The 14,251-nt window shown below is 44.1% G+C and overlaps 1 protein-coding gene across 1 annotated transcript; it reads left to right on the top strand.

Annotated features, from left to right (window-relative positions):
* Positions 1-1,504: 1,504 nt before the first annotated feature.
* On the top strand, positions 1,505-13,680 carry c12h15orf48 (chromosome 12 C15orf48 homolog). The gene is made up of 5 exons (XM_039772858.1): positions 1,505-1,647; positions 1,759-1,828; positions 2,024-2,112; positions 5,090-5,150; positions 13,294-13,680. The coding sequence occupies exons 2-5, from the start codon at positions 1,784-1,786 to the stop codon at positions 13,360-13,362; spliced, it is 264 nt and encodes an 87-aa protein (XP_039628792.1). The 5' UTR covers positions 1,505-1,647; positions 1,759-1,783; the 3' UTR covers positions 13,363-13,680.
* Positions 13,681-14,251: the final 571 nt, after the last annotated feature.

Below are 14,251 nucleotides of genomic sequence, written 5' to 3'. Positions count from 1 at the left end.
CTTACTGGTAGAGTACTAGTTCGTGTCCCAGACCCAACCGGGTGCTAAAACAAGTGGGCCAAAAAAAAAAAAATCGATCACAGGGCAGGAACCTTGAAATGTTATTTATGTGTATACCGAGCGATAGCCAATCGATGTCAGGGTATACCTAATCGATGTGACCCTGTGCGTATTCAGAGGACAGAAAAGGAATTGTGAAACAATCCACCAACAGATGGGCTGATAAATAATTAAAAAAATGTGTATGTATAAAGTCAGGGAGGATATGATATGTGTGTGGGAGATACATAGAGAACTGTATATAAAAGCACTATATCATAGAGATTTGTATGGTACCACAGCTCTTCATATAGTGCCTTTACATACATAATATATGTCTTCATACATACACACATGAACATACGAACCTATGCACATACTTAGAGAGGGGAATGCAGAGTAAGCGTTGCATGGGAGCCCACATGCATGACCTTCGCTCATTTATATAGTAGCCGCGGCTATTACCCGGTCTTGACGGACAAAAGCAAAACGCTCCTTCTTCAAACGGGAGACCTCGCCGACAGAAATGCATCACTTTTAAAACCTGTGCCCCTCCTAACGGACACACCCAACCCCGGAACATAAATAATGTGGTAATGACCATAAAAAGGTACAGATTTAGAGGTCAGTCATTTTCATGAGCGCAAGTGTCCCATTTTAGCCATAAACGTCAAAACACGTCTATACGGGGTGCATTTTCACGTCGTTTTCGTTTGCGGCTTGTAATACAGCAGAGATACGCGTGCGCCAAGATGAGCGGTACGTTGCATAAATAAAAACACCGGACGAGGCGAAGTAAATTAAAGAAGTCAAAGGCCACTTTCCAGGATCTTTTTGAGAATTTCCTTTTCCTGTCGGTGTATGCGCAAGTTTCGAAATTCAATCGCGCCTGTCGGTGGGTTTCCATCCTAACTAATTAATGGATACCCTTTTCGCGTATCTGATGACATCAGACGTTTGCTCGTTTCCACGCTCGATATATCTAAAGGTCTACTTACTGAGCGTTTCCAAGAACTCGGTGAACGGGGCACTCCCTCGAGACCGGCCACTAGAGCGACTTTACATTTATTTCATCAGATATTGTGCTCGTATCTCAGCAGACTGTCTAAATATCCCCAACAAGTTATTCTCTGCTTATTTCCTACCGGCTTGTCTCTCTTCCCCATTTCAGTAAAGCTTTTGACAGTGTGGTGCATAACGAAACCGCTCCTTGCATCACGACAACCTCTTGTTGCCAAAGAGCAAAGACTCGCTGGTTGAGAGATGGAGGGTCCCAGCTGAACATTCCATCTACACTGAGAGCGGAAGAGCGCGTGAGTTGCGCAGTCCGCCGGCACTGCCTTTGACTACTCCACGGGCCACCCAGCAGGGGGCAGCAGCGAGCCACAGAAACTCCCCAGTAAAACCACATTAACAATTGTATCTGCCCACTACTGGTATCTATATTGGTTGACGGGTTTTTTTTTTTTTTCGTATGGGAGGCTTGTCTACGTGACTTGGACCTCGTCTCTGAGAGTCAACATTCACATATATAAAGAGAAACCGGGAAGGAAGTCTTCAAAGTGTCATCTGACATTTAAAGCATCGGTCCAAGTTCTCTGTAGCCAGGTGAGCACCATCAGGTTTGGTAGACACCTGTCCAGCATCTGCACCGAACAGCACATTTCTGAACATTTTGGATTCCAATTATTATTTTTTTCATTCTTCTGCTTCTTTTAGGTCTGCTGTCATCTGTGAAGCAATCATGTCTGGATTTGGATTTTTTCAAATTCTGAGAAAAAGAAAGGAAGTAAGTGCGCGCCTCGGTGTATGTTAAATATTTTTCCATCTGTAAATAGTCTTAAGCGCACCTGTGCACAAGTTAAAATGGAAATTGACTCCTTGGCACCATAAATCGGTCATGTAAAAAGTAATTTGTTCAGTACATTGAATATTTTTAATTTTACGATTGTTGAAAACTGATTTTTTTTTTAATATCTTTCAGCTCATTCCTCTTATTGGATTTATGGGATTCGCAGCCGCCGGCGCCACTTCAGCTTCCATCTATTTTCTGGCTACCAAACCCGACGTGATGTAAGGAACTGTTTCTATGGAAATCTACGATGTAGTGATGGCGTAGGGTGAGCAGGGGTGGATGAAAAAATAAAATAAAATGAAAAAAGCAGACGGGCATTTGTAAAAAGCGTGAAGTGCGTCAGTTTAATGGATGGAGACCCCGGGGAGGGGGTCACCTGTGCTGATGTCGGATTACAAATTAACTGAAGTGGTGAGAATTTCACGACTTTTTATAAATTGCAACCGCGCACTATGTATAACCGGACCTGATTTTTACTGTCCTAAAACGGGATTTCAATTAGTCACCAAGCCATCCATCTGTTTTAAGTTTCTTCGCCGGGTACGGCTCGTGGGGGACAGCAGTCTGTCCCTTTTCTCCACCTCCTCCCCCAAGTCCTTCTTGGGGATACCGAGGCGTTCCAAGTCCATCCGAGAGTTCTCTAATCTCTGCAATATGTCCAGCGTCTGCCCCGAGATCTCCTCCTGGTTGGAGATGCGCGAAACACCTCCGCGGGGAGGCGTCCAGGAGGCACCATAATCAGATGCTCGAACCGCCTCAGCCGGCCTTTTTGGATGTGGAGGAGAAGCAGCAGCAGAATGTCTGCATCTCTGAGCAAGTTCATTTCTGTCGCTTGTACCCCCGCGATCACTTCCCACAGCTCGTGACCGTAAGTGAGGACAGGAAATGGAATCGTCCGGTAAATGGAGAACTTCGCCTTTTCTGCTCAGCTCGCTCTTCGCCACAAACGGCCGGCACAACGTGCGCATGATCGTCGTGAACCTCCTATCCCATGTCCCGGTCTCTTCTTCACTCACTCACAATCGCCGAATTAATACCTTTAGAGACACTAAGCACAGCACTTAAAAGATGTTGGTGCTTCCACGTATGTTTGAGATGCGTTCCCTCTCGGTGCACGACAGAACAGAACAGCCGACGTGACGAAAGGAGAAGGACGGTCACGTGAGCCTCGGTGGACCGTGTGCCAGTTACCAGACTCGAATTTGGTTGTTTTCCTAAGATTAATGGTTATCATTAACCTCTATTATATATACATATGTGTGTGCGTGTGCGCGTGTATGTATATATTAGGTCACCGTTTCTCAACTGTCAAGTATTTGCGACCCGAGTTTTCATAACAGTTTTAATTTCGCCCCCCTAAGGTTTTTTTTGAAAGGAGCCCACTAATACCAATTTGTTCTTTTTTAATTAATGATATATCATAGATGCATATTTTATTATACCCACTTAAAACTTTTATCGACATTCATCTAACTCTGTTTATTTTTCTAGTACCAGAATGTAGTTTAAGTTCATTTGTTTTGGTTTCAGTGGATGTATTTTTCATATTTTCGATTCTTGTTTTCTTTTTTTCACATCTTCGCGCCCCTGTTTTTGTTACTTCGTGCCCCCCTAGGGGGGCCCGTCCCACAGGTTGAGAAGTAGGTACAGTATATCCATCCATCCATCCATCCATTTTCTAACCCACTAAATCCGAATACAGGGTCACGGGGGTCTGCTGGAGCCAATCCCAGCCAACACATATATATATATATAATATACACTGTATAAATATACAGGGTTGAGCCCCTTTTGTGGGACCTGGTTCAGCCACACCACACCATTTTGCTGCTTTGCACGATGTGGCCCGTAGTAAATCCGGCAATGGAAAATGTCTGTGGTCACAACCCCACCAGAAACAAACCCCCTCCTCAAACACCCCCCCACCACCACCACCCCCGGCCCATTCCCATTCCCTTGATGCCCTAATCACGATCTTATTTATCTTAATTATTAATCCAACCCTACTCACTCGTGAATAAGACGACTCCGAGATACTTGAACCCCTTCGCTTGAGTTAGTTCCTCATCCCCAACGGGGGGTGCACTCCGCCAACTTCAAAATGATCTAGTAATTGTGCGATCTTAACTGGGGTCTAAGCATATTATAAAATTATGTTAAATCCAATCTAATTCGAAGCTGCACGTTTTACACGAATGTTTAATTGAATTTAACCGGGGTCTACGTACAATTTTGATGTGAACATTAAGTCGGTTTTAATGTGGGTCTACACATATTTTATGCAAATGTTAAATCAATTCTAATTTGGGTCTACACATATTTTTGTCAGTCGGTCATTCTCCAACTCTCCTAATCCGGGTCATGGTCGCGTCCTGGGGGTGCTGCAGCCTATCCCAGCTAGCATAGGGCACAAGGCAAGAACAAACCCTGGACTGTACGCCAGGCCATCACACACACACACACAGGGGCCAGTTTAGGATTGCTAATTCATCTCACCCGCACGTCTTTGGACTGTGGGAGACAATCTGCACTGGTATCTGGAAGGTTGCCGGTTAAAAATGGGGATTACTGCCAAAAAAGATCCTACTCTGGTGGGCCCTTGAGAAAGGCCCTTAACCTGCAGTTTGCTCCAGGGGTGCTGTACAATGGCTGACTCTGTGTTCTGACCTAACAAATTCCTAATACAAGAAATTGTATAAGGTGAAATAAATATCTAAAAAAAAAAAAAAATCTGAGCCACCGGAGGAAACCCACATAGAGACGGGGAGAACATGCAAACTCCACACAGGGAGGACCAGCTCCCTTTACTCGTATATGTAATTGAATCTAATTTGTATCTACACACATTGATTTATGTTATATCAAAAGTAATTTGAGTTTACACAATGCGAGACGAATGTTAAATCAAAAACAGCGAGAGTCCCCTTGTAATTTTGTCCACATTGACGGATGGCGGCTGCGCTGTGTTGGCAGCCTATTAAAAACTGGACATTTGGTTATTTTCCAATTATTAAAACAGGTCACAATGTATAAAGACGGAACTTCTCTTCCCCCTAAACATGCTCCCTCCATGCAGTTCATCGTTAGATCAGCGTATAATAGAGTTTGTTCTTTTCTGGTTAATTTAATAATTGGCAGTATTCATTCTTTAATTGTCTATTTATTTACTTGTTTTTGCTTTTTTATCTTTTCCAGCGTTAACAAAACAGGTAACCCCGAACCTTGGGAAACATTGGACCCAGCCAAACCTCAAAAGGTAAGTTTCTTTGGATTTTCATGCATGTGACGGCCGGTGCTGCTTTGGTCATTCAGGACAGGTCAGCCACTCCACGGCCTCTGGTTTAACTCTGCGTCAGTCCACTTTGAACGACTGGGGTGAGGACAATGGTGGAGCTAAAAACTGGCCAGTGGACGGTCGGCTGTCTGTCTGTGGGTCTGTAACAGGCTCCATAAATAGCCCTAAACAGATGTTAACAGACTTTTGAAATACCAGTGGGCTTCACATTCTCAAAGGACTCCTGCTGCAGACAAACACACACATCCAGGATAAGTTCAGGTATTCTTGATCTGCTTCGTCATCTAGTATATATTAAAGATGTCTGTTTTGTCCAAATATTAGGAACCAAAGAACACTTCCCAGATTGAAATAGTTCTACCAGGAGCCACGCGGCCCAGTAAAATGGCACTAAGAGACCGTTATTTGTAAAGAGTGTGCATGCATGGGGTCTGCATGTTCTCCCTGTGACTGTGTGGGCTTCCTGTCCAAAGACGGGACAGTTTGGTGATTTCCAATATTAAATTGGCCCCCATTTTCTTGTGTGTTCACTCTTGTGACGGACTTGGCGCCCCATCCAGGAAATGTCCTCCCCCACCTTGATAGACTCAACCTGTCCCAGGACCCTGCTCTGGATAAGCGGCTTGAAAAAAAATGGATGGATGGAGGGTTGGATACTGTGAGGGTGGCACAGGGGCACGGTGGCAGCACTGCAGCATTATAACATGGAGCCTGGAGTTCTCATCCCGGGTCCTCCCTGCGTGGAGTTTTCATGTTTTTTTTCCCCGTGTCCAAGTGGGATTTCTCCGATGGAGGATAGGCGACACTAAATTGGCTCCTGATGTGTCTTGTGTGTTCACGCTAGATTGTTCCTGCCTTGTGCTTGAAGCTGGCTGGGATAGGCTCCAGCTCCCCCAGTGGCCAAAGCAGGTACTGGAAATAGATGAAAAAATGATGATGGTGAGATTCTAAATGTGGGTGACACGGTGGCTTGGATATGTCACTGTGCTCTGTTGGTGGCGCAGTGGGTAGCGCTGCTGCCTCGCAGTAAAGAGACTCGGGTTCACTTCTCGGGTCCTCCCTGTGTTGAGTTTGCACGTTCTCCCCGTGTCTGTGTTGGTTTCCTCCCACAGTTTAAAGACATGCAGGTTAGGTGCACTGGCGATCCTAAATTGTCCCTAGTGTGTGCTTGGTGTGTGTGTGTATGTGTCCTGTTTCCTGCCTTGTACCCTGTGTTGGCTGGGATTGGCTCCAGCAGACCCCCGTGACCCTGTAGTTAGGATATAGCGGGTTGGATAATGGATGGATGGATTCTAAGGGTATCAAATACTGATGGGATTACTATTCTTTTTTTTTTTATTTTATGTAAAGGACCCTGCTCTGGATTAGTGGATTTAGAAAATGGATGAATGGATGGGAGGCATGGTGGCACAGTGATAGCACTGCGATCTCATAGTATGGAGACGAGGATTCACCTGCCAGGTCCTCCTCTGTGTGTGGAGTTTGCATGTACTCGCCATGTCTGCCCCAGTTTCCACCCTCCCACATTCCAAAGACATGCAGATTAGGAGAACTGACGATACTAAAATGGTGCAAGTGTGTGTTTTCACCCAGCAAAGACTGGTGACTTACCCCATGGATTGTTCCTTTCCTGCCTTTTCTCCCATGCTTGCTGAGATCGGCTCCAGCTCCCCCGTGTTCCTGCCATGAATAAGCGGGTTTGGTGATAGGAAGGATGGATGGACATTATGGTGGTGCTTCAAAACAAGGAGACTGGGGGTCACATTCGGGGTGACAGTTGTGTGTAATTTTCATGTTCTCCCCGCGTCCATATGGGCTTCCCCAGGTGCTCCACTTTCCGGTCTCAGTCCAAAGACGTGCGGGTTTGATGGTTTGGCGACGCTAAATGAGCCCCTGTGATTGATTATCTGTCGCCCTGTCCAGGGGTTTGTGCCCTGCGGTTGTTGAGAATGGCTCGGGCTTCCCTGAACCTCTTCCCTTGATGAGCAGATTTAGAAAATGGATGGATAGTTATTGTGACATCCAAGGGTAAAAAATTTCAATGGAACTGATATTCTTTTTATTTCATGTAAACTTACTTATTTCTTACGATATTTATGAGTAGATGACATGCAGGAGAGCCTGCTCTGGATAAGTGGGTTTAGAAAACGGATGATAATAAACGAGCGTATGTGTAATAAAATAATGCCTTGTTATCCAATTTATTTTAGTTTATTCAGTGCAAGTTGAGGGTCCCAAGTGTTCACACAGGCAAAGCCAAAAGTAAAAACGCGTCGACATTCTCACGGCCGGTCAATTCAAGTCTGGACCGCTGGGGGCAGCACTGAGCGCAAAGCAGGAACCAAACCCCGGTCGAGAAGACAGTACACTGCAGGGCACGCGCACGCGCACTCGGCCCTTGTAAAGCCGCCAGTTGACCTGCTCAGTGAAGGTTTCGCATTTAACAGGAGAAGCACGGGCAGCAATTGGTCACCGATTTGAACCCTGGATACCTTATTTAGGAAGAAGCAGTGTACCCTTCCCGTCCCAAAACTGTAAAATTAATTCACCGTAAAAACGTTCACGTGAAGAGTTACACGAGATGGCATTATCTTGATATTTGACCGATTCAAATGCAATAAATGATTAGTTTATTCACACCTATGCAGTGGTGTGTTTAAACGAGAGATCTGCTAAACAGCACGAATGAAACGAGACCCTCGTCAAGGTGACCCGAGGATCGATCCGCTACTTTAAATAGAGAAAAAGTCACGAAGGTTAATCGTTAAGCAGTCCGCTCGGTGCTGACAGCCGACCGTGATTAACAGAAAGCCGCAGCTTTAATTCGCTCGACCGCTATCTGGGTTAGCATCACGGCTGGCTGAGTCGAATTAAAACGGTCATGTGAGTGCTCCGCAAAATCCACTTTCATCTTTTACTACCACCGCAGGCAGCGACGTTGACTGCAAGACTCAAAGACAGTTTCGCCATTTGTTTGCCATTCTTGTGTTGTCCTTCCTTTAAGGGAAATGTGGAAGGCGGACGAAGGAATGGGCTGTGGGGGTTCGCGTTCAGGCCTCCCCGCCGCGTCATTAGGTGGAGGTTCATTTGAAAATTTGAATGGAGACCTTAAAATAATAAGCAGAAAAGAGTACAACACGGTAATGGGCACATGAATAAAAATGGAAAATGAAGCACGGTAAAAAAAAAAAATCTCAAGAATTAACAAATAATGAAATATGAGTACATTATGAGTATAATACGGTAATACCAGGTCGAATCAATAATATGCGCGAGTATAGTACGGTAATGACTGTACGAATCAATAATAAGAAAATGTCAGAATAATACGGTAAAATGCACACGAAATCAGCAATAAGAACATATGCGTATAATATGGCAACAGCCGCTGGTATTAAATACGAAGATACGAATATAATTTAGTAACAAAAGAATAAGAAAACAGAAGTATAATACGTTAACAACCACAATAATCGATAAGAAAATACGAATATAATACGGTAATAGCAACACGAAATAATGAATGAAACACTGCAAACGCAAGAAGTACAATCAGTGGCGTCGTTCTTGGGGGTTCTGGGGCCTTAGCCCCTGATCTCTGAGAGCCCTCCATTAAAAGCAGCAAGGTTAATGGACTTCTGCCTCTGAGATCCAACCACACTTTCTTCCGTTCTGCGTTCTGGAATAATTGCCGACAGCGCGAGAACTCCACGGGGACAACCTCATCCCGAGTCTAATCCCACCAACACCCCCATACATATCGACGGCACGGAAACTCCACAGGGGAACCCATTTTTCCATCTTAAGCCCATAAGAAGTGTTGGAGCTAGCGACGACTCTGAACTGAACACGGTAATAAATAATACGAAAAAACGAGTAACACGAATAATAAATACACGAATGAATTATAAGAAAATACGTGGATGACACGCTAAACTATAAGTAATAAATTATAAGAGAGTAGAAGTACAGCGCAGATATTAAGAGCAGAGCAGTACAAGACATACGTGTATAACAGTCATTTTCACACGAAAAAATCGATTACATGAATAAATAATAAGAAAATACGAGTACAATTCGGAAATAGTCACAAGGATAAAAGGTAATGAATGAAAAGGGTAAACCATATTAAATAACAAGAAAACACGAGTATAACTTCTTACAAAAAAGACTACATAATCAGGGACTAGGAGCACAGCACGTGCTAATATTGACACGAAATTATTAATAGTAAGGGAGCTTAAATACAGTAAAGCACAGTGATGATCTCATGAAGTTGTATTACTGCACTAATAAACAGTAAAAGCCAAAGGCGATGTCAGTAGCAGACATCCCGAATACCCCGGCGCCTGTCAGGCTCTACTCGAGTATGACGTGACGAAACGTGCCGTGATTCGCTAATGCGAGCGGTGGGGGTGGCGAGCCGTCGCAATTTAATGAGATGTAAATGTCACATTCTATAGGCGCTGAGCTGCTGTGACGACTACAGCGCTGGCCTTTAAATCCACAACCCTCCTGTGCCTCACTGTGTGACCTTGAGCAAGTGTCGGGTTCACCTTTTCTTCCCTTTCTTCAGATTCTGAAATAAAAAAAAAATGCAGAGAAAAAGAAATAACTTATCCTGAAATCCAATTTACCTTTTTACCTATAAGGGTTGTTGGAGGGGGATAGAGCCTATGGGGACAAGGCAGGAAACGGCGCTGGTCGAGATGTCATTAGTGTGCCAGAGGGCAAACACCCAAGTGTTGATTCAACAATTTGAAAAAAGCAAAAATTACAATATTATGTATGATATTCTTTTAACATCCCAACAGTGCTACAAATCCATCAAGAAATAATAACACTACTACTACTAATAATAATAATAATAGAGCTGGAACTGAGGACAGGTAAGTCTGGTCTGACCTGCTATGCCTGCTGCCACCGTGACACTCGCCAGACAAAGCCAAGTCAGAAAATGAGATCAGAGAATTGTTATTGTTATTTAAATTTTAATTATTAAAGATAGATAGATAGATACTTTATTAATTCCAAAGGGAAATTCACATACTCCAGCAGCAGCATACTGATACAGAACAATATTAAATTAAAGAGTGATAACAATGAAGGTATAACAGGCAGTATATATAGTATGATTCTCTCTCTTCTCATTTAATGGCTGTTTTAGGGGTTCACCCAAGTTGCTGGGATGTTCACTCAAAAGACTGCTGTTGCTGTTGGTGGTGGTGGCAGTGTTGTTATTATTATTACTCTTCTTCAAAATATACTGCTCACAAAAATTAAAGGAACACTTTAAAGAAACACATTAGATACATCAGATCTCTATATGAAGTTGGATATCTATACAAATAACGACAGGGCAAAGTCTTAGGAACAAAAGGATGCCAAGTCTTTTAATGGAAATAAAAGTTTTCTGCCTACAGAAGGCTCAATTGTGTAGACACCCTAAAATCAGAGTGAAATGAAGATGTGGCAGGCTAGTCCATTTTTTCAAAAACTTAATTTCTGCTACTCAAAATGCTTTTCAGTATCTTGTGTGGCCCCCACGAGCTTGTATGCATGCTCCTAATGAGACGACGGATGGTGTCTTGTGGCATTTCCTCCCAGATCTGTATGAGGGCATCCCTGAGCTGTTGTACAGTCTGAGGAGCAACCTGGCGGCGCCTAATGGACCGAAACATAATGTCCCACAGATGTTCTATTGGGTTTAAGTCAGTGGATCGTGAAGGCCATTCAATTGTTTCAATTCCTTCATCCTCCAGGTACTGCCTGCATACTCTTGCCACATGAGGCCGGGCATTGTCGTGCATTAGGAGGAAACCAGGACCTACTGCACCAGCGTAGGGTCTGACAATGGGTTCAAGGATTTCATCTCGATACATTATGGCAGTCAGAGCACCATTTCCTACGCAGTAGATGTCTGTGCGTCCCTCCATGGATATGCCTCCCCAGACCATCACTGACCCACCACCAAACCTGTCATGTTGAACGACGTTGCAGGCAGCATATCGTTCTCCTTGTCTTCTCCAGACTCTTTCACGTCTATCACAGCTGCTCAGGGTGAACCTGCTCGTCTGTAAAAAGTACAGGGCGCCAGTGGCGGACTTGCCAATTCTGGTGTTCTTGAGCAAATGCCAGTCGAGCTCCACGGTGCTGGGCAGTGAGCACAGGGCCCACTACAGGACGTCGGGCCCTCAGGCCATCTTCATGAAGTCTGTTCCTGATTGTTTGGGTAGAGACATTCACACCAGTGGCCCTCTGGAGGTCATTCTGTAGGGCACGAGCAGTGCTCAGCCTGTTCCGCCTTGCACAAAGGAGCAGGTATCGGTCCTGCTGATGGGTTGAGGACCTTCTACGGCCCTGTCCAGCTCTCCGAGAATAACAGCCAGTCTCCTGAAATCTCCTCCATGTTCTGGAGATTGTGCTGGGAGACACATTAAACCTTCTTGCTGCAGCACGTGTGGATGTGCCATCCTGGAGAAGTTGGACAACCTGTGCAACTTCTGTAGGGTTAAGGAATTTGCCTCATACTGCCAGTAGAGATAATTACTCAAGCCAAAACTAGCACGAGTGGAAAACCAGCCAAAAAAGATCAAGAGGGAGAAACTTGAAATGACCTCCACATGTAAAACCAGTCCTGTTTTGAGGGTTTTCTAATTGTTGCCACTTTAGTGCACCTGTCATTAAGTCCATGAACACCAATACAGCTGAAAGTGATTAACAATGACATCAGCTGCTTAACCAACCAGAAAATTATCAGACAGGTTTAATTGATTTCATGCCAGGCCCAATAAAAAAAGTGTTCCTTTAATTTTTGTGAGCTGTATATGTTTAGGGACAGTCCTACTGATGTTATTATTAATTATTATAATCAAAATTTGTTATGGGGCAGTCCAGTTGATGATATTATTATTAATTATTATTGTAAAAAGATTTTCTGTGTTTTGTGGGTTGGCCGGACGTTCCCTTCCACCGATGAGTAATGGTGGTGGTGTTTCTATTGTTGGTACGGTGGTACCTCGGTATACGTCCTTAATCCGTTCCAGATCCTTTGACTTATACCAAACAGGATGTATACCAAACAAATTTTTCCCATAAGAAATAAAGTGAAAATGATTAATCCATTCCCATGAAAAAAAAAATCCTATTGTTATTGGCATATTATACATTGATGGGGTTGTATAAACTAATTTAAACACGGCTTAATACTAAAATACATAAATACAAAAGCAATTAGATGAAATAAATGAAAATGTAACCTCAATTTACTGTTTAATAACGTCTTTGTTTTTCACAATCATAGATACCGTCGTTCTCGGCAAACGGTATGCGGCAGCCAAGTCCCGGATACGCACGCCACCTTCATACTTTTCACAAATCAATTCAAATTTATGCGGAAAAACACAAAATCACGTGAAAATTCACCGAGTTATAGCACGGGTTGTTCACTGAATGCGAGCAACTGGCATACTGACGCTCGTGGGCAGTCGTGGCTTTGTCTCGAGAGAGGTAAACAAGGGTAGCACGCGAGTCGTATTCCAAACAAAGGTCGTATACCAAGCCAAATTTTTCGCATCTAAACAGGATGTATACCAAGTTGGACATTCCAAAGCAGACGAATACCGAGGTACCACTGTATTTTTATATTTGTTTATCACTGCGAGGTGCAGGTGTCCGCTGAGGTGTCCGTGTATCGACCGGCCACCCAAGGCCTACCCGAGTATTTTGTGGAGAATCTCAGCAGTTCCCCATCTGCGCTCTTCTTCTGCATTTCTTGGGCTGTGTGGTGTCCTGGCAGCTCCAGCAGATTCTTCTCAATTCGTTTCTTGAAGATGCAAGGACCCCTCAAGCACCGCAGGCCCAAGTCTAGTCTTGGTGCCCCACTTTCATCACCAGGTCCGCTTGCTCATGGCCAACAATTTGACAATTCCCAGTCGGCAGGCTAGCAGCTCTTTAAAGTCTGCAGTGGAAGCCCATGTGAACACAAGGAGAACATTCCGTGTCCATCGTGGAATTAAAGCACCAACTAGAGATACAAAAGCGGTGTTTCCGATTAAGCGTGTGACTAACCGTTCCTTTCCTTTTCTCTTTTGTATCTTTCCAGCTCTTAACCTTTAATCAACAGTGGAAGCCAGTGGAAGAGGTCCAGATTGTGAAAGGCCTGATGAAGTAACCCGTGTGCCCGTCCACATCGGCCATCCCTGCCAGCACCCTGCCAATCTAACGGAATCATTTCTGCACAAACTCGACTCATTGAAGACCAGTGTGCGGAAATGCTTCTGCTACATTGGAAGGGTTTAATCGCAAATGGTCAGCCCAACTTAGGCGGGTCGCGTTAACTTGAAGGACTTTGACTTTTGAAGCAAGAGCCGCACAGTTAGCCCAGCGGAAGGCGGGCGAGGCCTACAAAGGTGTCTTGTGACTGTACAGTGTTGGTGTTGACCCCTAATGTATATATGAATGTAAAAAGAATAAAGTGCTAAAGAGACGATTCCCGCGCCCGTCTGCTTCTTAGACTTTTAACACTTTTGTTAAAGTTAAATTAGGGATGAGAGCTCGGCGGTTGGGTGAATTTTTGCCTTTGTATTTTACGTCTGCATAGTAATTACAATGCAGGCGGAGCGGTGGCTCTGAGGCTTAAGGATCTGCGCTGCGATCTGGAAGGTTCAAATGTCGTTACTTCCAGAAGGGATCCTACTCTGTTGGGCTCTTGAGCGGGGACCTTAACCTGAAAATCCCTGTACAATGGCTGACCCTCTGCTCTGAACTCCAAAGGTCTTGAGAAAAGATAGTTTTTCCACAGGGATTAATACACTGTACTAAATACAAATAAATAAATGTTATCATATTAGTTTTAACATTGACTGTCCAATCGAGGCACTACAGGACAGGATGAGGTCTGTCTGCTCCATGATAAACTGCACACTTCCTGCTCTCACGAGGTCATTTAGTGCATATGGGTGAAGCCTTTAATACCAGGCAGAGCACAGTGGCACAATAATAATATTATAAAAATAATAATTAATTATATTTATATAGCACATCTCTCACTAAGTGCTTTT

This window comes from Polypterus senegalus, chromosome 12, assembly GCF_016835505.1.
Source record: "Polypterus senegalus isolate Bchr_013 chromosome 12, ASM1683550v1, whole genome shotgun sequence".
In the NCBI taxonomy this organism is placed as follows: domain Eukaryota; kingdom Metazoa; phylum Chordata; class Cladistia; order Polypteriformes; family Polypteridae; genus Polypterus; species Polypterus senegalus.
The sequence above is the reverse complement of the archived record's forward strand: the minus strand, read 5'-3'. Positions and strand labels throughout refer to the sequence as shown.

Excerpts from the sequence above, each read along its gene's own strand:
- c12h15orf48 (XM_039772858.1), top strand. The coding sequence starts at position 1,784 with ATGTCTGGATTTGGATTTTTTCAAATTCTGAGAAAAAGAAAGGAA. Across the intron at positions 2,113-5,089 it reads GCTACCAAACCCGACGTGAT|CGTTAACAAAACAGGTAACC; the intron begins GTAAGGAACTGT and ends TATCTTTTCCAG. Across the intron at positions 5,151-13,293 it reads ACCCAGCCAAACCTCAAAAG|CTCTTAACCTTTAATCAACA; the intron begins GTAAGTTTCTTT and ends GTATCTTTCCAG.